Source organism: Lingula anatina, chromosome 10, assembly GCF_051362555.1.
Source record: "Lingula anatina isolate TDL-2025a chromosome 10, LinAna3.0, whole genome shotgun sequence".
Taxonomy (NCBI): domain Eukaryota; kingdom Metazoa; phylum Brachiopoda; class Lingulata; order Lingulida; family Lingulidae; genus Lingula; species Lingula anatina.
In genome coordinates this window covers 6,663,970-6,689,508 of record NC_141776.1, presented here as the reverse complement: position 1 = coordinate 6,689,508, position 25,539 = coordinate 6,663,970, and the positions used below count along the sequence as shown (strand labels likewise).

The 25,539-nt window shown below is 35.2% G+C and overlaps 3 protein-coding genes, 1 long non-coding RNA gene and 1 other non-coding gene across 8 annotated transcripts in view; 2 read left to right on the top strand and 3 right to left on the bottom strand.

The window, feature by feature from the left end:
• Positions 1 to 3,869, top strand: part of LOC106156419 (centromere protein I-like) — a 41,552-nt gene extending 37,683 nt beyond the window's left edge. The window contains exons 15-19 of the mRNA XM_086996650.1: positions 225 to 378; positions 801 to 925; positions 1,363 to 1,491; positions 2,053 to 2,206; positions 2,519 to 3,869. Coding sequence (XP_086852776.1) covers positions 225 to 378; positions 801 to 925; positions 1,363 to 1,491; positions 2,053 to 2,206; positions 2,519 to 2,698 — 742 coding nt within the window. The 3' untranslated portion in view covers positions 2,699 to 3,869. The remainder of the gene's footprint in view (positions 1 to 224; positions 379 to 800; positions 926 to 1,362; positions 1,492 to 2,052; positions 2,207 to 2,518) is intronic.
• Positions 3,870 to 4,578: 709 nt separating this feature from the next.
• On the bottom strand, positions 4,579 to 9,675 carry LOC106156416 (SPRY domain-containing protein 7). Its single transcript, XM_013531670.2, has 5 exons — positions 9,506 to 9,675; positions 7,817 to 7,933; positions 7,412 to 7,572; positions 7,060 to 7,162; positions 4,579 to 6,742 (listed from the first exon to the last, which is right to left on the bottom strand). The coding sequence occupies exons 1-5, from the start codon at positions 9,618 to 9,620 to the stop codon at positions 6,645 to 6,647; spliced, it is 594 nt and encodes a 197-aa protein (XP_013387124.2). The 5' UTR covers positions 9,621 to 9,675; the 3' UTR covers positions 4,579 to 6,644.
• Positions 9,676 to 11,185: 1,510 nt separating this feature from the next.
• Trnal-uaa (transfer RNA leucine (anticodon UAA)) lies at positions 11,186 to 11,268 on the bottom strand. Its single transcript has one exon. It is a non-coding gene; the product is annotated as a tRNA-Leu (tRNA).
• Positions 11,269 to 11,527: 259 nt separating this feature from the next.
• Positions 11,528 to 25,539, top strand: part of LOC106165344 (sodium leak channel NALCN) — a 33,360-nt gene continuing 19,348 nt past the window's right edge. For 2 of the 4 annotated variants that reach the window (XM_086997098.1, XM_086997096.1), the window contains exons 1-13: positions 11,530 to 11,831; positions 12,063 to 12,613; positions 12,917 to 13,000; positions 13,383 to 13,522; positions 14,812 to 14,940; positions 15,372 to 15,517; positions 16,262 to 16,404; positions 16,973 to 17,077; positions 17,354 to 17,575; positions 17,963 to 18,142; positions 18,546 to 18,605; positions 19,021 to 19,152; positions 22,223 to 22,360. In XM_086997098.1, the coding sequence (XP_086853224.1) occupies positions 12,320 to 12,613; positions 12,917 to 13,000; positions 13,383 to 13,522; positions 14,812 to 14,940; positions 15,372 to 15,517; positions 16,262 to 16,404; positions 16,973 to 17,077; positions 17,354 to 17,575; positions 17,963 to 18,142; positions 18,546 to 18,605; positions 19,021 to 19,152; positions 22,223 to 22,360 (1,773 nt within the window). In that variant the 5' untranslated portion in view covers positions 11,530 to 11,831; positions 12,063 to 12,319. Of the gene's footprint in view, positions 11,832 to 12,062; positions 12,614 to 12,916; positions 13,001 to 13,382; positions 13,523 to 14,811; positions 14,941 to 15,371; positions 15,518 to 16,261; positions 16,405 to 16,972; positions 17,078 to 17,353; positions 17,576 to 17,962; positions 18,143 to 18,545; positions 18,606 to 19,020; positions 19,153 to 22,222; positions 22,361 to 24,986; positions 25,122 to 25,539 lie in introns of all 4 variants that reach the window. The other 2 variants (XM_086997097.1, XM_086997099.1) reach the window with 2 other exon arrangements.
• LOC147759464 (uncharacterized) lies at positions 19,703 to 25,088 on the bottom strand. The gene is made up of 2 exons (XR_015331341.1): positions 24,927 to 25,088; positions 19,703 to 20,728 (listed from the first exon to the last, which is right to left on the bottom strand). It is a non-coding gene; the product is annotated as an uncharacterized LOC147759464 (long non-coding RNA).

Below are 25,539 nucleotides of genomic sequence, written 5' to 3'. Positions count from 1 at the left end.
AAAGTGCTTGTGTCTGAAGCATCTATTAATGAAACTCAATCAAGTGCTTTTGTCAAAGGTATCTTTTATGAGTGACATTATGTATGATACTAGAACATACAACACTTGAATTTTATAGATGGTATATCCACTACATATATCTCGAAAGAGGATGAATAGTTCTCAGTTTTGTAAACAAGTTAATTTTTTTTATCAAAATGAATATGCAATCACTTTTATTTCAGTGTATCTTTGTTTGTTGAAGAAGTTGAAAAGTTCCAGCCATTACAGACAGTGGCAGAGTTTATTGACTTTGTTGATGCAATGTGTTTGGTTGGCCTGGGTCTGGAGAAAGACAATGCCCTCATGATGTCATGTGTCTTAGATTTCTTTGAGCTGGTAAGTTACAAAAAGATTATGTTTTTGACTTTTATTTTATTTATTTATTTATTTATTTATTTATTTATTTATTTATTTATTTAAATTTTTGAGAGAGAGAGGTTTTATGTCCTTAGTACTATTAGTTAAGGATATTAAATGATGACATGTCTCTATTTGCCTCTGGTTTAAATAAGTGCTGCATCTTTTAGACACAAGTTATCAGAATGTGGCTTATTTCACCTTCACTGGTAATGGTTTTGTATGTTATGCATTGTATAATAACTCCCATAACTATTTGTAACTCTCGAGTATGCAGTGTTCATGTTTATTACAGTGATGAAAAAAGTCCAATTGTCTCTCATCAGCAGTTTGAAGTCTTATTACACATTTCAGTGCTAAATTAATGGAGTATATTTCACATTGTATTTATATTCCCACAGGTCTCAAGTCTAACAGTACAGCATGGCACTCCATTTGTTCTGTTGCCCAGTAGAGGTCTCATATACAAGGGGCTGTTTGCCAACAATGGGATGACATGCTCACGGATGTGTGGTATTCTTTTAAAGTAAGTGCTCCGAGTCAGCAGTACTTCCTGGGGGAGTGGAAGAGGAGAGAGAGAGAGAGAGAGAGAGAGAGAGAGAGAGAGTTAGTTTATGTTGGAGAGGGGAGGGGGGTTAAGCACAGAATGTTATGGTCATTTCGAAAAAATTAATACTATGAAGGAATGAAGTCTGTAAGAAAATAAAACTTTTGTAAATAAAGTAATATATATATATATATATATATATATATATATATATATATATATATATATATATATATATATATATATATTTTAATCAAAAGAGGTTTAATGATGATTTAAAATAATCTACTTTTTCACAAATCAAAGAAAAAAGTGTTTTAGTAACATATTTTCCCTTTTTTTTAAATTTGCATTTCAAGAATCATAGCTGCAATATTTTTAGATACATAATTATTTCATCCCCTGTAATATTTCAGTTGTCGCAATGGGTTCCTGAAGCTGAAGTCCATGCCCAAGCCAGATAATCTCGGACTGGTGAACATTGATGTCAACAGTATCGACACCCTCAATGCCTGTGTATTGGACTTCTGTGACTCTCTTTGGAGGTAGGATACAATAAAAATTGCTTTGTATTGTCATTAAAGCTTGATGGTTTTCAGAGTCGATATTATATGTTGTGTGTGTGTGTGTGTGTGTGTGTGTGTGTGTGTGTGTGTGTGTGTGTGATAGAGAGAGAATAAGAGAGAGTGAGTGAGTGAGAGAGAAAAAAATTCACACTGTGCATTTGTGTGTGAGAGAGAGAGAGAATAAGAGAGAGAGAGAGAGAGCAAAGAAGGACAAGGTGCAGTTACAGAATGAATCTACCAATTCATTTGTAAGATAAATACTAAATTAGCTTTGATCTATATAGAGATGAAGTAATTAAACAATATATAAGATAGTGAGTCTTGTCAATTATTTCTTTTCAGTTGATGATTGTTGTACTATTGTCTATCAATTGATGATTATTATTATCATGATTACAATAGATATTTCCATATACTCTAAGGATCTAAGAAATTGTTTATATCATGGTATTTAATATATTTCTGAACTTAAAATATCCATCAGTTGATAATCACCATCATGACTATATTCATAACACATATTACTGTGTGTTATTGCAGGTACAGAGCATTTAAGAAGGACACGAGGTACCCCACGGCATTCATGGTGGAGGATGGGGTGATGGAGGCCCTCAGTGTCCCCAGGGTCAATGAGTGCTTCTCACTACACAGGCACCAGGCTTTCCTGGGCTTTGCCTGGGCATATCTGAAGGAGGTACTGATGAAGTTTTGAATATTTGGAGAGTTTTGTGGAGTTTTGTGAAAGAGGTTTCAGTTCGTGAGATGGATTCAAATATTACGTAAAGAATTTAATGAAATGTTTATTTACAAGATTTTCAAGACTTATAGTCTGGTTTCTTAAGGTGATGTTGTATTTGAAACCTAAACTCATGGTTTACCTAAACAATTGCAAATGTTTACTTTTTTGGGAGGAAGTGGAAGTGGAAGATTTTTATCGATTCACAGTTTTAAAGCAGAGATATAGAGATGAGAGTGAGTCTAACAAAATATCCATCCTTCACTCTAGTTCCAGCCTCCAGAGAAGAAGGTTCACCCAGACCAGATCAAGCAGGCCAAGCGTTCTTACCTGGAGTTCCTCCGACGTGAACAACTCCATGGCATAGCTGAGTTCATTGAACAGTTTATAAAGAAAGCCAGCAGTTCCATGTCTAAGTCCCACATAGCTGCTAGCATGGCCAGTCCATAAGTCTGGGTAACATGGAGGTTTTGTTATTTTTCAAGTTTGTGAAAATTTTTAAGATTCCTTCCCAGAATCTCTAATGGTGACCTTGACCTGGTCAAGGTCAAAGGAAGAGTGATATGTTATATCCTCATGGTATGACCTTGAATGCCATTCACACCTTTCACTTTCCACATGTGGCTTGACAATGTATTGGGCTGACCTAGTGTGCACTGTTTTCCAACTGCAACCTTGACCTGGATATAGTCATGGCCTGACCTTTTTCACACAATTTACCATCTGTGACCTTGACCTGGATATCGTCATGGGCTGACCTTGTTCAAACAACTTTGTTCACACTGCCACCTCAACCTGTGCATAGACAGCATGAACTTAGTATGAAATAAAGGCCACCAGTGCATCATACTTTGCCTAAAGCTCTGGCATAAAGTTTGCTTGTTGAAAAGCATTGAACAAATTTGTCCTTTGTTGTGTATATTGAAGCCAGTGCTGAGTTTTTTTCTTGAAAAGTGTACAGTAAAGCTTTGAGTGCAGCATTTTAATTTTATGTATAATAAACTGTACCTTGTGTAAAAAAGAAAATATTTGGCAGAGCCAGTTATGTAAATAGATTTTGTTTGCTAAAAACTGTATATAAAGGACTGGACCAGCATTGGGAAAACTGTTCTTAATCAGTGTTTGAATTGTATAAAGAATTGTGATATTTTAATGTAAAGCAATCAAATTTAAATTGTTTGGTTACAACTAAAGTGTACCTTGATGATGAAATTGTATTATCACACACTAGGTATTCATTTGCATCATGAGAAGTTGCTGTTAGTATTCTGCATTACATTTTAACAGTGTGATTGATGGCATTTTGAAAGAAAGGTACAAAATATTTTAAACATTGGTGTTTTGTTTATATTCAAACAAAGAGTTTTAATTCTGTTACAATTTGTATCATTGTTTTTTTTTTCATTTTATTTTAACTTAAATTTAACTGGATGGAGACAATATTTTCAGAGCATTGTACATTATAATGCTTATTTTATGATATTTAAATATGATATGTAAAGTTTTGTCTTCAGAATTTTAGTATAAGTTTTGGTTTAAATGTTACTCTGCTAGTTGTCTTGTACAGCCTTTTTAATACCTGTTGCATCTGAAATTTTATAAAACATTTTATTTGAAACAAGTGTTTCTAATAATATATATTATCATAAATATATGTTATGTATATACATGGAGCAATGATTTTGTGACTCGTTAAATTGATTGCAAGAAAATTGTTTACCCAATAAATTTTGATAACCTGTTTTAAAGATGCATCTAAAATAAGTTGGTATCAAATAATTTTCACTAGACCATAAACACAACCATAGAGTTTAGATATCAAATAAATTTCATAAAGACCCAATTGCAACCAAATGCCACCATATTATTTCAAAAAGCATAACTTGAAATCATACCGAAGGGTATTTATCATTTAATATTTTCCAAAGAATTAAATTTGAACATATCTTCTGCTTTTTTATGTGCTGTATGAATCTTTGATAATTTTTGCCTACTTTTCTAAAATAATTGTGGTATTGCTTGGGCTACAGTAATGCATCATAGGTAACTAAGACATTTGGGGGATTTACAAACTAGAGGGACAGACAAAGTCAAATTTATGATCAGAAATTTGATGGAGGTGTGGTTTTAAAGCTTTTTTAAATGTTTGGCTGACTGAGTGATTAATTTGGTTTATATTTTGGCATGTCTACTTTATTTGAGTTTACAGCTGATAGTGAAATTGTCCACAGGCCAGCCTCTCTTATTTGGCAATTATAAAACCTTGACCTTATTCATCATGAAGTGATCTTTCCTAAAATCATAAAATCAAAACCATGTTGACAACAAAATAAGTTTCTTATATTCTGTAAACAGTTTATTTACAAAAAAATAACAGCAATAGAATACAACAATGATCAACATAAAAGTATACAATATCTCCTCAAGTAACATATTAACTGCCGGCTAAAGCGTCATACATTCGTACAATATATACATTTACATTGTTAGTCAAACTTGAATGCAGGTTTTAAACTGGTCTCCACCTATTTTTGCCAACTTGGTGAATATGTCAAACTTGCTGATATGGATTCCTGGATGATTACATCCAAGAATATTGATCACTAGTTCACAGTAGAGTCCTTTGTAGAGAAAATATCACAGGGAGTTTCTTGTAACTTTTTCTCTTTTTCACATTTCAAGCATGACAACAAATTCATTTTGTAAATTTTTTCAAAAATTCTAAAAGTGAATTAAAGAAGTCATTATTTACAAACAACCATGCCTCCTTACAATTTCCTTGTTTATCTCAGTAAACTTCACCATCAGCTAACTTTTTAGAAGCTAGAGGTGCTGCAACTAACTAATACCTCCATAACATTATATAACCCTATTACATGAACCAACGGTAACTACTTGTACATATTCTGCACTGGTCCTATTCCTAGGACTTGAAATTAAAATACGCTCCAATGTTATAAACTTGCTTACCCACGGGTATGATACTTAGTCAGAACCTGAGTAGTAAAAAATAAATAATATCTTGAATTACAGTACTGTTCACATTTGGTGAAAAGAAAATCACTTGTCAAATGTACAGGAAGAAATAATCCATTTGGAGAAAAAAATAAAATCTGAATGCTGCAAGCATGATGGCATACATCTTCACGTGGGCAGTTGGAGGGTTGAATAAATACAACACCCAAATGTCCTCATCCTGATGTCAGCTAGCTATTCTGAACTAACAGTATTATTACATCTCTCTCTCTCTCTCTCTCTCACAGGAACTCTCCAGCTTCAGGAGATTCCATTCTGACTTGCTTATCACCTTCTTCATTACAATATTAATAATGCTTGTGCTGCCCTTATCCAGAAACAAAACCATAGTATACATAAGCGTGCACCAATGCTTCAACATTGATCATTTGCCATATGAGTGCAGATTGGTAAAACTTCTTAATATCAAGAAAAAAATGCTGAAAGGTAGCAATATGTCATCATATTCATTATCATCCTTCGGCCTTGATAGTAGCAGAAGCACCGATGGAATGACAACAATGATAAGAAATTAATCCCAACAAATGGAACCCCTATGGCATACAGCTTTTTTATCCTTATCTCTGAATCAAAAGTATCTTTGAAAGAGTATTCCAAATTAAATAAATAATAAAAATTATTAATGAAAAATAAATGTCCATAATCCATGTTTGTACGAAACATAGTGACTCTGTGTTCTCATTATACAAGAAAGTAAACATGCACCTAAAACAACACTACATGTGCCCCCTGACGTTCTCAATTCAAACTAGCCTACAAGCTTAAAGCTAGCAATTTGTCTTCTTAGTATCAACATAATGCTTCTTTCTATATCTTTATTATATGTCATTTGAAAAAAATTGATATGCAAAGACGTTTCAAGAAAAATCTCCTATATGCTATTTCCCTGCCTTATTCACCCTTGTATATTTGGTGTTATACTGTATACCATCATGCTACCATCATTGTCTTCATTACAATAATACAGCACCCCGAGTTTCAAAGGTCACTGGGAACTCATTTAATTTATACTCATGGCAAAGGCCAAGGGGGCAAGTGTCCATCTTTCAGGGTGCATTCCACCAATTCAGCAGCAGTGTTCCACAACCACTTCTATCATTAAGAGAGCTCGTATCTCCAACTAGGACCCATCCCAGTCTCTATCTTTGAAAGCAAAGTAATGCTTAATACATAACACTGTAGTTACTAGGGAATGAAATTTTGAACACATTGTACCCATGCTATTAACAGCCACCTACTCATATATTCATCACGATAACTATAATGCATACTTCCCAGCAGAAAATGCCCTTAAAAAGGTTAGAGTGTATTTTGTCATACTTCATACTTTTTTATAATTCCTTATTCATTTCTTCCTGTTCTAGAGTAAGGACTGTTCTATCATTATCTTGTTATATCCTTCTGGTGGTTCATGGAAGAAGCAACTAAATTGCACGTCTAAAATAGCACCCTCGTCAACTGAAATGAAGACAATTTTACAAAATTAATTAGTATAATTTTAACATATTATAGTCTATCAAAATATTTTTAAAAACCTTGTTATGCTATACATCTAACAACAAATAAAGGGAATTCATTTTGCAAAATAAACCTAAAACTGGAAAACCATTCCATCATGCAAATAACATGATCAGCTACATTTATTTTGCTGAAGAAAAATGCTAGAGAGAGAGAGAGAGAGAGAGAGAGAGAGTTAGTTTTCTTTTAAAGCAACATAAACAGATATGTTATATTATTTCCATGTATAAATAGTTGAAATCCCTAGAAAGACCCACCATAACAAACTGGGTAAATGGTTCCTTTTATTCCAGTAAAGCTGGTGTCTAGTTGTTTACCATTAAGATAGAAATTCAGAGTCACATGGTCATAGCTCAAACCCTGAAAAAAAATACACACAATCATATAATAGCTATTGGAGTAAATAGTTACTGGATAAATTAACTAAACTTTTTAAGTATCATGTTTTTCTGAGACACCTATGAAGCACAATCTTTTCATGAGATTTTTTTTGTTATAAATAAAGTTGTTGTTCACTGCTATCTTCAACTGAAGAACATACAAATTTACAAAACAAAAAGGGCATTTATTAAAGAGGATGACACTCTAAATCTGTCCATTTTTTCTCACCAACAAGTCTCCTTCTTGTGGAACCTCTTTTAACTTTCCCCTTTCCTCATTGTTGTGGTATAATGCACCATCCTGCCGTACCACCCAGCTCTCCGTGTTGGTACCCAGTGGTACTGTGTTCAGGTTACACTTCTTTGTGGCCAGGCCCACGCCCCATATACCTGAGTATGTGTATAAATAATGTTATAATTATTATATACTAGCCTTAGAACTGTGCTACACTACTTTGTGGCCAGACCTATGCCCCACATACCTGAGTATGTGTAATTTATTTTAGCTGAAAAAATATATACAGTTTGAAATTGTCTGACTTAAAAAAAATTGGAATTGCACATGTCAAGTGACACCAGTAAAAAATAGTAAAATGTAAGCATGTGGTTTATCACATCATAACTAGTGAAATACCTGTAGATTGTAGTTTAATTTCAAAGTAGGCTTTGTCTTGTACAATGGGTGCATTGGCCAGTGCTGCCCCTGTGCCACATATTCTTCTACAGTTCTTCACTATCACTACATCACTGCCTGGAAACAACATCACAGTAATGAATGAACATGACAGGATGGATGGATGAAAGAATGTATGAATAAAATGAACAGCTAATTACATAAATGAATACAAGAATGAATGAATAAATGAATAAAAAACATTACAGAAATTAAATAATTATTACAACTAGTGTAGCTTTGATGCAGAGCATAATTTTCATCACCCGAAAATCTAGTAACTTAATTTTCTTTGGGCCATTTGTGATCTTTCCTGACAATTTCATCAAAAACCATTAAATTAGCTTTGACATGTCTGAATAAATTTCCAATGTATTTAAAGCATAGAGAAGCATAGCATAGTCCTCAATGTATTCTGCTATTTGTCCTACCTGTACTTATTCATATATTCCCAATTTAATGATTGTGCCACATATGTTATGCAAAATCCATGAACTACATCATATGCCATTGTTGAAATAACCACCAAACAATTACCACCACTACTTAGACCAGGTCTATAAGAGGGTTGTATGTACGGGGCCGTAGCAACAGTCGAAGGTTCAATAGTCCGAAGGTTCATTGGTCCGAATGTTCACTATAGAACCTTTGGTCCAATGAACCCTTGGTCAAAAAAATCGATTAAAATGTTACCACTTTTAGGACCAATGAACCTTCAGACCAATGAACCTTTGGACTATCGAGATGCCCCCGTTTGTACATGGTGGATCAATTAAGACATGGATTGGCTAGACTCTGGCCATGAGACGCACAGTTCATGCAACACAGCCAAGCAGTGGAGAAAATTGACCCACAATGAGTGCTTTTACCTGGTACTTTACCCTTTTATATGTCATTAAGAATTTTTTTATGCAGATATGTTGCAAATATACAGTACCAAAAAGATCCTTTCTGCTAGAACCATATGGGCGTTGCTGTTCGTTGTGCCACAAAATTTTGGTCAAATTTCAACTCACCATGCCCCCCCCCCGGCCCCCCCCCCCCCCTATAGGGCTGCATTTTAATTTTAGACACCAGCTGACATTACGACATACTTTATTATTTAATGATATTATGTTTTTATAGTCTATTGATATATCGCATATATTCATATTTGCAAATAATTACAATACATCTACTAGTCTACAGTGTGTACATGTATATTAAAAAATATTTAAAAGAAATTGTTTCTAACAGCCCAGAATGAGTAACCTAACGAATAAGGATCGCCTACCTAAGTTTAAACATCATTTAAAACAGAATTTTTATTTAAATAATCAATGAATATTTGCTGAAAAACTTTGAATTTTCATTTGTAATTATTAAATTAATTGCATCTAGCACTGCCAGCGCATACTATATTGTCCTGATACTTTTAAAGTCTCACAGAAGAGAGTAGTCGGTTTATCTCATTGAGATTACTCTTGCTAAAATAAAAACGAAAGTTCTCTTTTCAGATTGTTAGTGCACTTATTATGAAGATGAGGAAATGACGCAGATGTACTGTCAACACAACCACAGCCGGCTGTCATCTTCTTATAATTCCTAGGAGATGTCTTTGCGCTTTTCTCTTTGAATAAGTAATTTTTTCTACCTGTCGGTAGTGCTCACCCATGTGTGATGTATCCAACCTGACCGAGGGCTGTTCTGCCTGGGCATCCCTGCCAGAATTTGACCCCGATCCGCCCCAAATCCAATTTCGAAGACAGCAGAAGCAGTTCGCCATGTTGGAAATCCCGGAAGTGACGTCGACTTCATGAAGGAAACAAAGTCGAGGTTGGGAATTCCCTTATTGACCTATATATAGATGTTCCATAATAACACGGTTCTTTTAAACATGAAAAATTAAAAGTAATCAACTTTGAAGGTAATTTAGAGAAAGAAATCTGAAATTAAATATAAATTATCATAACAAAAATATCCCTTTTAATAAAAACGTACAATGACCTTTTTTATATACAATAAAAATTAATCAAATTAGGAGTCTAGGACAACATATATTTTTGAGTTCGGGGCAAAGGGTAAGACATAATGATTCAAGTCTGGTAGTAGATAATACATTTTGTGATCTTTAAACATAAAGTAATTGTGTTTTCAAAATATCGCTGAAATGAAGAAGACTAAAAACCACTCAGAGAGTGCACACCTCCGCCAAAGCAACTCAACTCTAATTATTATTAATTATAGATTGATTAGTAAATCAATAAATTAATTTTATATAAACTCAATTCTCATGAGTCATGACCATAAGTTGATTAGCTGATGCATTAACCAAATACCATCAAAATGTAGCACATTTTTACCTGTCCATTTCTGCTCCTCTTCGATTTGAGATGTAATAGATTGCTGTGCCCCTGCTGGGACAGGCAGTAAAGTGGGAGACGGGGATAGGGAGTCCATTAGGGGATAGGACACCATTGCATTTAAATGGGTCAGTCATATTTGATTCCCGGATATGTAAGTCCGTGGATCAACTTTTTTAGGCTCCATTCAGAACAGGGGACTACAGTAACTAGTCCGAGGGTCAAATATTGCGACCCCTGTACATGTGTACTTCAGTACATTGTACATGTATATGTAGTGGAAATGGGTGCGTGTTTGGGATTGTGATTTATTTTTATTAACACATTAATTTAATGATTGATTTGTATGAGTTGTTTGGGAGGTAGTTTGCACTTGTGTACAGTAGGGGAGAGATGAGTTCGGAGGTGGTATTTTGGATGTGGTCTCTGGTGGTTTCCTATGTATGGGAGAAATGAGATCGGAAGTGCTTGGATTGTGATATTCTGTTAAATCTCTATGAAAGGGAAAGATGAGCTGGGGTGAGCTGTGGGGTGTTATATCCCGGTGATTCCCTAGGTACGTAGGCCTAAGGGAAAGATGAAATCGGAAGAGCTGTTGGGATGTGATATCCCGGTGATTCCCTAGGTAAGGGAAAGATGTGCTCGGAAGAGCTGTTATGTGATATCCCGGTGATTCCCTACCCTCTACCAGGGCGAGTGATAGATTTTTTTTACAGATATTCACAGATATGTCTCTAGCTAGATAGATGGTCATTTAGGGCTCAACTCAGTTGAGAGATAGAGACATATCTGTAAAAAATATATCACTCGTCCTGGTAGAGAGTAGTGATTCCCTAGGTATGGGAAAGATGGCCTCAGAAGATATGGTTGGGATGTGAAATCCTGGTGATTCATCATTATAAATTTCTTTTCAGGCAAATTATGGCATTTTCAAGTATTTCAGTGTAAATGCTGTCTCCATGCCGTTTCACTGTGGAAAAAAGGTTTCTACCAGAAGTGGGGTTCGAACCCACGAGGACATACGTCCATTGGATCTTAAGTCCAACGCCTTAACCACTCGGCCATCCTGGTTGATAGCAAAGTGGGTCATTTATATAATCCTTGGACAAAACCTCAAGTAGAGCACTCGAGACATTGGTTTTAGTTCTTGTTTTGTTTATTTGACATCTGATTATTTTACTTATAGCGTGTTGCTTTCTTACTGTCGAAAAGAAGGTTCCCAAATATGCCTATTATTTACACACTCGACAAAATTGACAGGCATGACGTAGACACCTTTGACCTAGATTCCCAAGAAACTAAAAGGAGAGCTAAAGAAAGTGGTATAAGGAATTTCCCTATATTTCCTGGATTTGAAAGAACTAACGTGAACTTGAGATACGTTTTCTTTCATTTCTATGCCTTTGACTGGTGGCCATGCAAAGAATTTTAGTCTTTCACTGAAGTGGGTCATCTTGGCAATTTTGATATGATCGGTGTATAGTAAAAACCCACAGCAACATCACCATAATTTATGTACAATAACAGAATAATTTGCAGAAAACCGAAGAAGTGCTGCTACATAAATGGACAAAATATGCGAATGGAATGCATGCATTTAACGAAGATTTTGGGTATTTTTCATAAACCATTAGGTAAGTGTGTGCTTGTGGTCTCGTATTAAAGATATTTCAATTTTAGTTTGGGCATAATTTGCTTAGGCCTTAGCCTTGATACAGGTTTTTATGTGGTTAATTAAAATTATTAATTAAAAGTTACTCGTGATGTTAGGTCTATTCTCTTTAATTAAAATGTATACTTTGATTATATCTTTATTTCTGCACAAACAAAACTGATGAAAATAATACTGTTTATTGAATTTTCAGGACAGCCATGTTACAAGAAGCAAACCTGATGTTGTTGTTTACTCTTATTGAAATTTAGTGAGAGTAGAGAAGAGTGCTTTAAAATGTGAGTAATCTCTGCTTAAAGCTCTTACACAGGGTGATATTACCATGAAACTGTGATACATATTTGACAGAGATTCAATGGAAGGGGCCCAATGAAAGAACTTGCACTGTATAAGTAGTGGAAAGATAAACACTTTGATATTGCTTCAAAATTTATTCGATATTATAGTAATATGTTGAGTAGAAAGCAAGGCAGCATACGCGGGGACCCTATCCCCCTCGCTGACTACGGAGCAGATGAGAATCTCAATGATACTATTGACATCCAGTGGGTCAACAAATCCTGGGTGCGCTGGGTGTTCCGGGTTTGTGCGGTTCTCAGCTTTGTTTCAGTAAGTGCCAATACTCCCAAGACATTCGAGACCAGCGTGGAGCTAAAGTATGTGACCTTTGCTGTTGACCTTGTTGTGACCTTTGTCTTCACTGCAGAGATGATTGCTAAAATGCACATCCGTGGAATGTGGAAGGTTGGTTTTTATATCAGTAGTATATACTTGATTCTTTCCCATGGTCAAACTTGCATTTCTACCTATTAAAATGTATGTACTAGTAACTGACTCACAGTAAAGAATAGAAAACAGGTCAAGTATATAAAAGTTCATGGTAACTAATAAGTTTTGGCTATTACAATATCTCTGCCTGAGTAAAAGTATAAGAGCGACATCTTTAAATAAAAAAAAAACTTGCTTGAAAGAGACAGACATGAGTAAAGATAACTGCTGTTGAACTGCTTGCTTCTTATTTATCAAAGTGATTACGGTTATTTCCAGGGTGAGGCTCCGTACTTGAAGGACAGGTGGTGTCAGTTTGACGGCATCATGGTGCTGTGTTTATGGGTGTCAGTCATACTGCAGGTAAATTATACCAACTCTCAGTCAACTGATATGAATAGACAGGGGCAGATGGAAGCTGTCTTCTGGAAGATGGTCAGAATTTTCAAGGTTACGTTGATGGGTATCTAATTTTTCTGTCAGAGGACGATCAAAAAATGGAGGATAGAAAAGATATGCAGATTGATATACTTGCAAGAGATTACAAAATAAGTTTTATGATAGCAATTTTGTAGACCTGGGCTCCGTAACTCAAAAGCATCACATATTGCAAATAGCGATATCACATAGAGGCTACAGTGTATTATATGGGTCGAGTTATGGAATCGAGTTACGGGGCCCTGTTTGTGTTTTCTTACATATTAATGAGGATGAAAAGAAACTGATGACTTTTCATCTTTTCCAGGTCTTTGAAATAACAGAAGTTGTTGACCAAAGGTCCAGTTTCTCCATACTCCGTGCTCCACGACCACTGATTTTTATCAGAGTGTTTCGAGTCTTCCTCAAGTTTCAGCTGCCAAAGACGAGGATTAAGTCCATTTTACAGTAAGATATTTATACATTTGTTTTCCAATTTTGTATTTTTATGTGAATATTCAATTACAGAAAATGAGAGTGAAAATGATAATTTTAAAAACAGAATTGATGGGTGTATGTTGTTTTTTTTGACAAAAAATTGTGTTAACATATTTTGATTTAGAAAAGATATAAATGTTACAGTTCAGAATACAATGATGCCCTATACTTGTAGTGATATTACCAGCTTCGGTTGAGCTCTATAATTATATGTTAAATTGATCGTTTATCCAACTGATTTGCTGAATCTTTGCTGCTTCTTATACCCAGGCTTATACAGAAGTAGGTGTAACTGCTCATAGATAGACACCATGAACTTTAGACTAGCGCTGTGCACCTCATAGGGCAATGATGAAAGACATGCACTTTGTATTAGACTCTCAAGGACATAGTGCATTAGCATAAAGCATATCAGCTACACGTGCCAGCCCAATTCATGTCAAAGCACACTGCAAAAATGTGTTTTAATTTGACTCCAGATAAACTTTAGTTTTATTATGATGGAACTTGAATATTTAGTAATACTTTGAAGTTTTTTTTTACTCAAAAGACACCATACAGATTGAAGTGATTTATTTTCTTTAATTTCAGGGTTATGTGTTAGAATACTAAGTTTGGTAGTGTAGCAGTTCAAGTTTAATTCTTACACACACATTGCTAGTAAATATGAAATTGGACCCCAAACATTTTTGGTGTATTCCAATGGTATTTTGGACATTATTTCTTGGTTGTGATTTTCATTTTTTTTTCACTCAAAGCACTTCCCCCCTAACCCCACACCACTCCCAAATATACAGTTGTTAAGTTAACCAATCATCTTTTTATGAACTTCTGTTAACAATGAATATGTGTCAGAGGATTGTAATGCATATTCACTTTGAAAGATATTGATTTTCATTGTTTCACAATGAGCAAATTTACCTCACACCTTCATATATTGTAGCAACCAAAGACATTTATTTGTTTTCACTTAATTGATACTTTTCTTCATTTTAGCAATGGAGCCATGCCATGTTACAACATTGAATTGATGCTTGAATATAATGTCAGCATAAAATTGTCAAATGTTTAGCCACAAAATCTTGATAATGTGATCTCTATCAGAGTTGTACATTTTGTAATTTTGTCTGCACATCAACAAGCTTTGCAGTCTAGTTTGAAATTTTTGATAGAAGCAAATTACGGAGGAAATTGAGATAATAAAAAATAAAACTTTCCATCGTATCATTTATTTTATTTTATTTTATTTTATTTTTCAGACGTTCCAGCGAACAGATTTACAGCGTGACAATTTTCTTTCTGTTCTTCATGTCGCTGTACGCCATTGTGGGAGTGCAGTTCTTTGGAGAACTTAAATATCACTGTGTGGTTAACGGAACAGATCCAGAGTGAGTAAACTTACATGCCTAGTTTTATTAAGACTGGTTAGTGCTAGCCTATGGATAACACTATCTATTTGATAAAATCATCCTCTGGACAGAATTCCTAGGAAAGTAGCCATTCAAGGACAGGAAAGCGGTGTCAGAGACCAAAGATGTATCCAGTATGGAGTTTTGAAAGTTTTGTCTTACCCAGGAGTCAGGGAGACGTAATTTTGAAAAAATTAGTAGGATTTCGCAATTTAAAATGATAATTAATTTTTAAGCGATAAAATTTTCAAGATTTTACCGTATTTGTGAAACATTACCAGATTAAGTAATCATTTCATAGGATAACTGTCCTGGTGGCAATTTTTATCCAGGTCATTGTCTGTTAATATTATGTCAATAAGGTTTATGGTGCATGACCTGGGAGACTCCACTGTGTTTTCTCGTTCCAGCAACTTCACAGTGCGTGACCTGGCTATCCCAGACTCCTACTGCTCTCCTCACCCTGGCTCTGGCTACCAGTGTCCAGGTAACATGGTCTGTATGGCACTCACTACTAACAGGAGTGAGAGGGGCTTCAACGGATTTGATGAGTTTGGTGAGTTGATTGGAATTATATTCTTTATATATTATGGTATGATAGAAGGTACAGACTTAATATCTGTATGTTTCATGTAAAATAACAGGAAAGAGATTGAGGCATTTGATTTTGCCTGCTCTTAGTTTATCTTGCTTTAGGTCTAATTAATAATGTCTCAGAATTTTCTAATTAATAATGTCTCAGAATTTTAGATAGTGTAATTGTTTCTTTTGGATGGTGTCCTTAAGGATGTTAAGTTTTTACCCCTTCCGTACACGGCACAGATGTGAATGTGGATAACTATAATTTTTATGATTGAATATGTAAAAATCATATTTTCAATACATTTTTTATTATTTGTAGAGTAACGGTTTGTTTGTCATTAGTATTACATTCCTGTTGGTCTTACTGAAATATCAATTTTTTGGGTTAATGTCATAAAATTGACTCTATTCCCTCCATAAAACTGAATCAGTGTTGTACATCTGATCTGAGTGATCAAGGCTATGGGGGTGTTTGAAGACTCTCGAATAAAGATTTCACAATTTTCGGGCTTGACCATCAGTTTAAAAACTTTGAAATATGCTCTCCCCTTTTGAAGTCTCTCGAATAAAGATTTCACAATTTTCGGGCTTGACCATCAGTTTAAAAACTTTGAAATATGCTCTCCCCTTTTGAAGTCTCTCGAATAAAGATTTCACAATTTTCGGGCTTGACCATCAGTTTAAAAACTTTGAAATATGCTCTCTGCTTTCTCTCCAGCCACCAGTTTCTTCACGGTGTATGAGGCTGGGTCTCAGGAAGGCTGGGTCTTCATCATGTATCGTACTATAGACAGCCTGCCAGCTTGGAAGGCATTCCTCTACTTCATCTCCCTCATCTTCTTTCTGGCCTGGTTGGTTAAGGTAAGATATTCACTCTTTTTTATGTACACAATGCCAATATCAATATAATTACAATAAGGTTATTGAACATAGGCTAGATTATCACTCGTGTTTATGGACAAAATGCCATATAGAAATTGATAAAACTACAATAAAGTAATTGAACACAGGCTAGATTTTCTTACAGCTGTTAGTTCATGACCAACTGTTATAGAAGTTAATAAATCACATCAGGGTGTTGTTCCATGAATCTATAGTACATATGATTGGTCAGTGTTAAACCAGTTAAAGAAAGACTGCTCAGATATGGTAATTCTAAAACACACATGGGTTTGTAGAAGAGAGGCTGAACACTTTCACTCCAAGGTAAGACCCATGTCCACTTGCATATAATCAGGTGCATCACAATGTACATCAATCATGCACAGAAATTGCACATGCACACACTGACACAGCCGTGCATACGCACATTAATGCACAGCCAAGCATTTATCTTAAATGATTACTATAAAGAACATTTTTTTCTTATTACAAAGTTCACTTTAATTCTCACATGATATTAAGGTTTAAGTATACTTTGTCTTTACAGAATGTGTTTATAGCTGTTATCATAGAAACATTTGCTGAGATCAGAGTCCAATTTCAACTTATCTGGGGCTCACGAGGGGGCACTGCAGACTCTGACACTTCTCAGGTAAATAGAGTCTTTGTTGGTTAATTGTGGCTCTTGAAGGGGGCCGACAAGATGCCTCTAAGAGTGGGATATGTGGAAATTAGTTTTTCAATTTTTGGCAGTTTTTGAGAAAATACTTCTTTAAATTTGTAATTAAGAATACCTATTATGATGAAATGAATTTTTAATTAACCTGCATTTTTACAGATCAGACTCCAAATATACTAAATGGTTGCCTAAGAATGGTGGCTAACTAAATGTTACAATATTAATGGCATATGAACATACTGTGTTTAGGTGCTGGAGACAGAGGGAGAGAAATGGAAGCTAGTCACAGTGGATGAGAACAAGCCACGCGGTCCTGCGCCACACATCTTCCAAAGAATCCTGAAGTCGACACCCTTCCACATCAGTGTTTTGGTCTTGGTGCTCGCCAACTCCATCACCTCCGCCCTCAGGTCATGTGACCACAGCACCAACAACTGTTTTGATAAGATGGACAAGTTCTACTGGGCAGAGGTAATAGCAACAGTTGCCATGGAGATTAGATGTGAACATCAGTCTCTTTTGAGTGTAGACAGAATACAGACATTCACTGTTGTGGTAACTGGTATTGCCAAGCTTAAATTCTGTGTATGAGTGCTTGTGCATGTTTTATTTGTATTTGTGCATCTGTGTCTTTGTTTTGTGCTTATGTGGATGTGCTTGTGTCCATATGTGTGCACATGTGTGTGTGTGTGTGTATGTATGTGTATATGTGAGAACAGATGTTATTTATGTATGATCAGACCATCAAAGTCAAACAAGCAGTGAAATTGTAAAACACACATTTTGATATTTGCACCTACAAATTGAGTATATTGTTGTTAATTAGCTAGCTTAAATATATTTTCTCTTCTGTTTCAGTTGACCTTCACCTTGCTGTTTGACCTTGAGGCAGTGTTCAAGGTCTGGTGTCTTGGTTTCCGTGGTTACTTGAAGCGTTCGTTACACAAGTTTGAGCTGATGCTGGCAGTGGGGACATCCCTCCATGTGGTCCCTGGGCTGTATGAGTCCAGTGTGGCATATTTCTTAGCTTACTTCCAGGTATAGTGTGTCACAGACTTGATTATTTGCGAAGTATTTGGTATGGAAGGGGGAAAATGTTGTTGTTATTGTTACTAAGCTCTAGATGACCTTCATTTTTTAAAAAATTTGACTGAGAGATTTTTCCAGGGTTACGTTCCTGTGGTCAATTATATACAATATTTTGAAGCAAATTAACGTAAGCAACTGGATTGTTACTAAAAAAATTATTAAATAAATCCACCCAGCAGTTACATACAATGTACATGTACAGAATGACACAAGCTTTTGTTAAACAGAAATTTTGTAATTATACCAATGGGATGTACATGTATGTGAGTTCATTATTTCAAACTGCTGGATTTTATAGTCAGATCAAGGGGGCAGTGCAATTGTTTTTATTGAAAAAAAAAATGTTGTTCAGGTCCTGAGGTGTGTCCGACTGATCAAGGCGTCCCCAATGCTGGAAGACTTCTGCTGGAAGGTAAGACAGCAAGAACAACAGTGTGAAGGATGTAGACTTTGGATTTATTTTATTGCCTTGAATAATTTAACTTTACTCTGTAACTCAGGTCTTTAACAGTTACTTAAGTTTAAAACATGGCATGTCTCTGGGTGTAAGTTTTTAGCCTCTTATGAAAGCCTTGAATTTTAAAACATATTGTGGGTAATGGTTGTGGTGGTTGACCATCCTCCATATTTTTTGTTTGCACTTATAGTCTTTGTTTTGACACATTTTAATTCAATTTTTTCCTGACTTTATTGTGTCCTCTTCTGAGGACATCAACCCCTCTGAGGAGCATATCTGTGGGTATTCAATATAATTGTTAATAGAATTAAAATACTTAACCATGTCTTGGTGGTCTTCTTTTATGTGGTTCTGTGTCCTTGCCTTCCAGATCTTTGGACCATTTAAGAAGCTTGGGAGTCTGGTGATCTTCACTATGTGTTTGCTGATCATTACCTCCAGCATCAGTCTGCAGTTGTTCTGCTTTATCCCAGACTTGGACAAGTTTGACACTTTCCCTAAGGTAGGGCCAACTGATCTGTAACACTATCTGATTAACATTTTCCCTGATTTCTTATATATCATGTCTAACTTACACAAAGTTAAAAACTTTTCTATATATGATCTAAATAACAAGAAAGAAATTACTTTCATTGATAAAGATGTAGTAGGAAAGAAAAAAAAACTGATGTAAGAAAATTAATAACAGTTTATACATCTATGAAATATTGGAATTATATATACATTCACATATTTGTTTTTTAATTCTTTGTGTATATTTTGAATCTTTCTACAGAAATGTAAATTTGTGTCATTGATCTTAAGAGTTAGTAATGAATTGTTTTGTTTGGAGACACTTTTTCAGTCTTATTTTTGATAAAATGGTGCTAATCCTAATCAGTATCTTGTTTCGGTTGTTTATCACCTTTAACATTGAATAATAACCTGTTTACCCACTCACATGTATCAGCACCACAGTAACATTTGCACTTGTCCATTAAATAAAACTAAAAACATTTCACATTCCTCATTTTTCTCCATATTTCATTATTTTCATGCCAATAATGTACTACATGACCTTGACCCCACATTTCATGACCTTCACCCCTAGCTCTACATGACCTTCACCCTTAACTGTACATGACCTTCACCCCAAGCACAATAACATAGGGGCTCTTCTATAGCTCAATCATTATGCAGTTACTTTAAGTTTCTGGTTATTAAAATAATAATAATGATAATTTACAAAACATAATCACAATACTAATTTGGGAGTTGCATTCATTATTGACGTCTGTTAAATATGATAATTTCAAACTGTTAGTAACTAATACACGACACATCATAATATGCCTATTTCTAAAACACTAACATAACATTTGACCAAGATTTAGTGGTTTATGGTAACATTATTTTACATAAAGGATTTATAACTTGATTTAGATCTTTATTTTTTTCATTATCATTTAGATAATAATAGCAACAGATTTCAAGCTTTCTCAAAGCACTTGCTTTTGGATTACATCAAAATTAGACCAAGAAGCAGAAAATGATTGTTACAATTTAAAAAAGCAACAATTAATTTTTTTGTACTTTCAGAAAAAGATTGAAGAGACTTGTTTCTGTTTAAATGATGCCATTTGGAGATAAATTTTGAAAAGTTTCATTCATGGTGCTTTAAGACTGGTTGTATCATTTTGTCTTGGTGAGGACGCCCTGAGTTCAGGGGTCACTGAAAACTTACCTCTCTACTGCTAGCATTGACCATTTCGCGCTTGTGGGATCAACCAGTATGTGCAGTACATTGTGGATAATTTTCTCCAAACACATTTTTGGCTTGAAAACAGTAGTGTCCCAGCACTGATATCAAAACTCATTCATGTGTGCTTAATTATCTCATACAAATGTCATAAAACACCTCTGGCTGCAGAAGTGACAGATGTTAGGCAGATAGGCAGGTTGCAATCAAAACTACATATTTACAGAGAGTAATTGTAGAGGCTTTGGTAAAATACCGGGTATTTCCCACAAGGCCAATCTCAGGCATGAACGGTATGAAATGCCAGAAAACCGTGTAATGGTCAATGCCTCTGCTGTTTCTGAAAAGATAAAAAAAGCTATGTAATTATATACAATGAAAACAATATATTATTGGAAACAGCAGGGATGTATATATACTGTTAGTAGAGGAGAGTTCCTAGTGTCCTCTGAGATTTAGGGTGGGAGAGGATAAAGCTTTAACTTGAAGAGAATGGGTGTGGGGAGAGATTGGAGCTGTGAACTAGCTTTGTGTGGATGGCTTATAGAATGCATTGAGAACTGACTAAAGTCAAGAACTAATTGATAACAGGGCTCATGCTAGCATCTACATGCAGGCATACATTTGCCAAAAATTCTAAAAGCATTAGAGTCAGCATAAGTTTGTCTTTTTTGGGGACTGATGATTTAGATTATGCCTCCTTAAAGCCAGCTAATGTCAAAGAATTTTTCCATTAGATTTAAGATAAATGATTTAACTCCAAGTATGAAAAGCTAACTGTTTTTTTATTAGGCTAAATGAAATATGAAAATTGATATTTAAAAGATAATTAATTAATTATCTTGAAACGATTGTTTATGAATAATTAAATAATGACTCAAACAAGAATTCACTAGTGATACTAGCATTGGCCCAGCATAGATAGACCCAAGTAGTGCTAGGTTCTTTTTACATTGAATGGTACACTGTTTACTTTGAGAGATTGACAATTTAATACCCGGTTATTAGGTAAAAGTCTCCTAAACGAAACTCCCACACTTGGCACAGCCAATTAATTTACTCTAAAGTTAAAACTTTACAGCATAATTAAAAGTGAACCTATTGTGAAGTTGTGAAGGGGAATAAAATCTTTTGTAATGTTATTACACCTGATAACATCTCAAAGTGGACTGGTCCAGTAATATATGTACCACATGATGTAAAAAGGGCTCTAGTGTCTCCGACAGGTATGTGCATGTGAACAAAATACTGGTTGTTGCAGTAAAATCTCAGAGGAAAATGGCATGTTTTGCTCATATTTAATGAGTGCTAGTTGGATTTGTCGTAGTGTGGTATTACTATGGCTGGTCGTTAGCTAGATTTGAAGCATTAGTTTCATGTGTGTTTGATGATGCATTAGGATATGTAAACTTGAGCTTGCAGTTTTTATGTTCTTCTATATAGTCTGCATCATTATTATTACATGTATAAACTGACTTGCCTCTGACAAGAATGGCATTTAGTCATTTTGGGTTTTTAGTTTCTGCTCTCTCCCTAATGAAAAGGCTTTTATTTTGCATGATGTTTTGCACCTAATGCATGCTCCTAATTGGGTTTTGTAGATATTCAGGCAGTGCTTTGATTTTCACCAGCAATAACAAATTCATCCTAATTTTCCATATCTCCCTAATTCTTAACCACTCCTGTACTTCATATTTTGATTTTAGTTTTGTTTTCTTTATTATTGTTATTTTTTGTCCTTTTTCTTTTTCCATATTCTCGGTGGCTTTCTCGTTGTTGTGCTGCCATGCTCTATCACATGCTGTATCATGTACGTGCGTGCGTGCGTGCATAGGCCTTTTCCAACATGTTTGTAATCGTGTCACAAGAAGGCTGGGTAGAAGTGATGGTGGAAGTTATGTACGCCGCGGGGGAGTCGTACGCACCCCTCATTGCGACATACTTTGTTATCTACCATATGTTTTGTATTGCGGTGAGTAGCTGGCTGTGCATATAATGGAATATGTATTATCATAGAAAGTATCTTTTATAGGAAACCTTCAACAATCCACTCTCATCAATATATTATTATTAGCAATAGTAGTAGTAGTAGTAGCAGTAGTAATAGTATTATTTGCATTTTAAAAAGAAACTGTTCATTGTTCATTTTGTCATTTGTAAATTGTCTATTTCTCTAATCTCATGATTTGAGTGCACTGGTTACTTACATTTTACCAGACATCACAGAATTGTTGAAGGTATCCTGTTTTTGATGAAACAATAAACTATATTAGGTCCTAGTTATTTAGCATTTTACAGGCACTATGAAAAAAGCACTGAAATGTCTGTGAAATGCTTGCATGAATCAGTGGCTCCTCTTGGTTAAGACTACATCCTTGGTTTGCACCTACAGTTAAGACTACACCCCGTTGATAACACTGTGGAATTGAATGGGTGCAGTGTTAAGTTATTAGAACCAGCACACACACACTGGCAGACCCAGGGTGCTCTGTGGGGAAGAAGTGGGAGACACCCTGAATTTCAGATATGATACTTGTGAACTTCTTCATTATAAAAACTCCACATACATATAGGGTTATTGTGGAAATATGAAATGCTGGCTAGTATCAGATTTGAAACTCAGGGCATTGGGGATTGAGGGTTTGAGCACACAGATACAAAAATGCCCTTTAATTTTCGTATGTTTGGCATGTCTGCATGTAGTGGATATTTTACTGGTAAGAAAAGATAAAGGGCCCTCTTATCCCCCCCCCTCCCCCCCCCCCCCCCCCTTGTTCCCCACCTTCTCCCAGATCTGCCTAAAATTGTGGTATCTATTTATTTAGTGATTTGGTATTATATAGTTATTGCCAGTTTGAGATGATAATTTCATCAGAAATATTGCAGATAGAATCCCCAAAAAGGCCCTTGTGTACATCTCATGACGTGAAATAGTAAACCCCATTCCCATACCTAGACCGATCTAACAGGATCGATCCATCTCCGAGGGGTTTCTCGCTTAATTACATTCAGCATAAGCAGCTCTGATTTCTGGCATGTTAGGGGGTAATTTATCAGCTTCAGTAGGCATGCCAGACATCTAAGCCACTGAGCCTGAATGCAAATGAGTGAGAATCCCCATGGAGATGGGTCGATCCTGCTAGATCGATTTTGTTTATTTTAGATATTATGAGATATTGTTCTATTTGAGAGATTATTTGTGATGTATGTCTGCACAGTAGTATTATAGACATTGTTTCTGTAGACAGTTTGCTGTTTCTGCCAGTGATGGATGTAGAGTATGGCTGATAAAAATATGTGAAAGGAATGAAAGTGCAAGTTTTCAAGATGGGTGTTACATGTGATATAAACCTGTAGACACTGGTAAATGCAAATTTCATTTTCCATTGATTTAAACCTCCAGATTATGAGATGTGATCAAATATAGATAAGATATAAAGGTAGGGAATTATGCAGGTGTGAAATTCGCAGACTTGGTTTGATAAAAACAATATAAATTCTGAGAAAAATAATCACTTCATCTTCCCAACTACCATCGTAACAAAATATGCAAGCTTGATTGTGTTATTATATAAGTAGAATTAGCAATTCTTCACATGTGCTCTATCTATACAATACTATGATATTTTATCATATTGCTAATTTTTGCATCCAGAAAACTTAAAACCAACAACAAGTCACTACCCAGTACATATGTCAACAGGGAAAAAATGCACTAGTGTAATATTTAATATCTAATCATTATAGCATATTAATCTTTATAACTCCTAGACTATTAATAGTAGTACACAGAAAGTTATAAAAAAGTATTTTATCACCTTTAAGTTAATAATTTGCTCTCATTGCCTTCCGATTTCTGTTCTACTAAGTTTCCAATACAAAAGATCCTAACTTTGTAACTGCATTTGTCAGTGCAGTGTGAGAGTGCTGTGTCTTTTTCATCTAACAAACCATCCTAACATCTACATCATTTCTATACACTATGTCGATTCCTGCCATCATATTGTTTTTGCTTCAGATTGACAGACGGTTATTGGCTTGGCAATTGCAGGTGTTCCAAGAGAAGCCAAAACCAGAGCAAGCAAACTAATTACAGTATTAACATGCATTGCTACTGTGTGAATTACTCACAATTTCAGAAATTGTTTTTAAATTACTATGAGTGTTACAATCAATTTTGTTTGGTGATTTTTTCACATATAGAAAATATGGAATGCATTATTGTAAAGTATGTTTCTGCCTCACTATTTCATTCAGGTTTTGGGGGAAAAAAAGAATCAGTTGAATATTATGTTTGTTACAAATCATTCCATTCTATGGGGTTTTAAAAAGATGTGATAATATCTATGCCACAAAAAATTAAAGAGTAGAAATTGTATTGCCATCTTACCATAGATATAACCACAATAAACCTTTTGAATGGGGGAAAAGAAAAAAGTTCATCTTCTGTATTTTTTTCTAAAAATTATGGTTGCATTTTGCATAATTTCTGAAATGGAAGTGATCACATCAACTAGAGTGCAGTGGCATATACCCACCTTGTAACCAACGCTAATCCCCAGTTTTCCTTCTAACTTTATCTTTCACGCTGCGTGCAGGCACTAATGTCCATGTTTCAAATCCTCACTCAGAAAGGCTGGGTCGAGGTGATGCATGGGACCATGAACCTATCAGGACACTTTGCCCCGCTCGTCGCCATTTATTTCACTCTTTATCATCTCTTTGTCACACTGGTGAGTATTGCACATGGCAGCTAGGCAATGACTCGGCAGATTTGACGAGCAGTCCCTCAAGGACTTCCATTTGATGTTACATTGCTAATGTTTTTAAGTGTAAATGATGATACAAAATACATTTGTTATGGTCCTTTTTGCACTCTTGGTATACCCTGCATGTGATTGGTTGAATGTTATCCAATTGCTACTCATTCTCACCCACTGCTAATCCTGCAGCTAATGGAATGGCTATTTTTAATTGGTTAAGATGGGTGTTAGTCTGCTTCTGATTGATTAAAGCTCTACATGTTACTAACTTATGGCAGACAAGATCCCCTTTTCTTAAAAAAGTTCAGAAATTTGGCCCGGTATAGAATATTATATTGTTTAATGGTGGGTTTTTATTTATGTACAGTCTCATTTTGGATGAGATGTT